The sequence below is a fragment of the Penaeus monodon genome, chromosome 24 (assembly GCF_015228065.2).
Source record: "Penaeus monodon isolate SGIC_2016 chromosome 24, NSTDA_Pmon_1, whole genome shotgun sequence".
Lineage (NCBI taxonomy): Eukaryota > Metazoa > Arthropoda > Malacostraca > Decapoda > Penaeidae > Penaeus > Penaeus monodon.
The window spans coordinates 29917939-29918724 of record NC_051409.1 but is presented as its reverse complement, the minus strand read 5'-3'; the positions used below and the strand labels follow the sequence as shown (position 1 = coordinate 29918724).

The 786-nt window shown below is 32.8% G+C and overlaps 1 protein-coding gene across 1 annotated transcript in view; it reads right to left on the bottom strand.

Moving 5' to 3' along the window:
- Positions 1–786, bottom strand: part of LOC119588711 (DNA-directed RNA polymerase III subunit RPC3-like) — a gene marked incomplete at its 3' end in the record, with an annotated part of 9280 nt that overhangs the window by 2502 nt on the left and 5992 nt on the right. The window contains 1 exon segment of the mRNA XM_037937351.1: positions 351–510. Coding sequence (XP_037793279.1) covers positions 351–510 — 160 coding nt within the window.

The window sequence follows — 786 nt, the reverse complement described above, 5'->3', positions numbered from 1 at the left end:
CAAAGGAAGACGAATAAGAAATGGGATGTGAAATAAAATTTAAAGAAATAATTATAATTCATTTAGTTTTATATAATCCCCACACACAATCTCAGCAAGGTATACATTACAAAATCTCTAAAATTGAAACATTTTGTTGTGCATCATACAACAAAATTCACAAAATAGAACTACACTGGACAGTACTTGTATCCAGTAACATTGGGTTAAAACTAAGGTTGAAGAAACTACAAACTACAAGCAAGACATCCAAAGAATATCAAATAATCAAAATATTTTGACTATGTCTCCAGAACTTGGAAATAAATTAATGATAAATTGTCTGAAGGAAAGAGGACTGCTTAATATACCTATAAAGTTGATCTTCCTTGATGGAAAGAACAGGGACAGGAACACTGGAGTCTTGTGGAGATGGACAACGTTGTATGAACTCATTTTCAATCAGTTTTAGCAGGTGGTTTCTTACGACGATGTGTTTCTGCTCCAAGCTCCCTTTGGCAACTGCACTTTCTGGAATGGAAGACAGCTATAGCATCTAATGCATTGTCTACCTCTATCTTTACAACACTGGTAAATGAAAATGGGCTTGATTTTGTCAATTGTCTTTGGTATTCACCATAAAATATCCTCTTTTTATGGGTTAGTGATGTGACACCAATACTATGTCAAAGCCAATATCGTTTCACTGTAATAACTCTGTAAATCATGGTTATATTTTATGAAACATGAAATCTCATATAAACTCACTATAAAAAGTACCTTTACCCATTCTGTCTTAACAATATT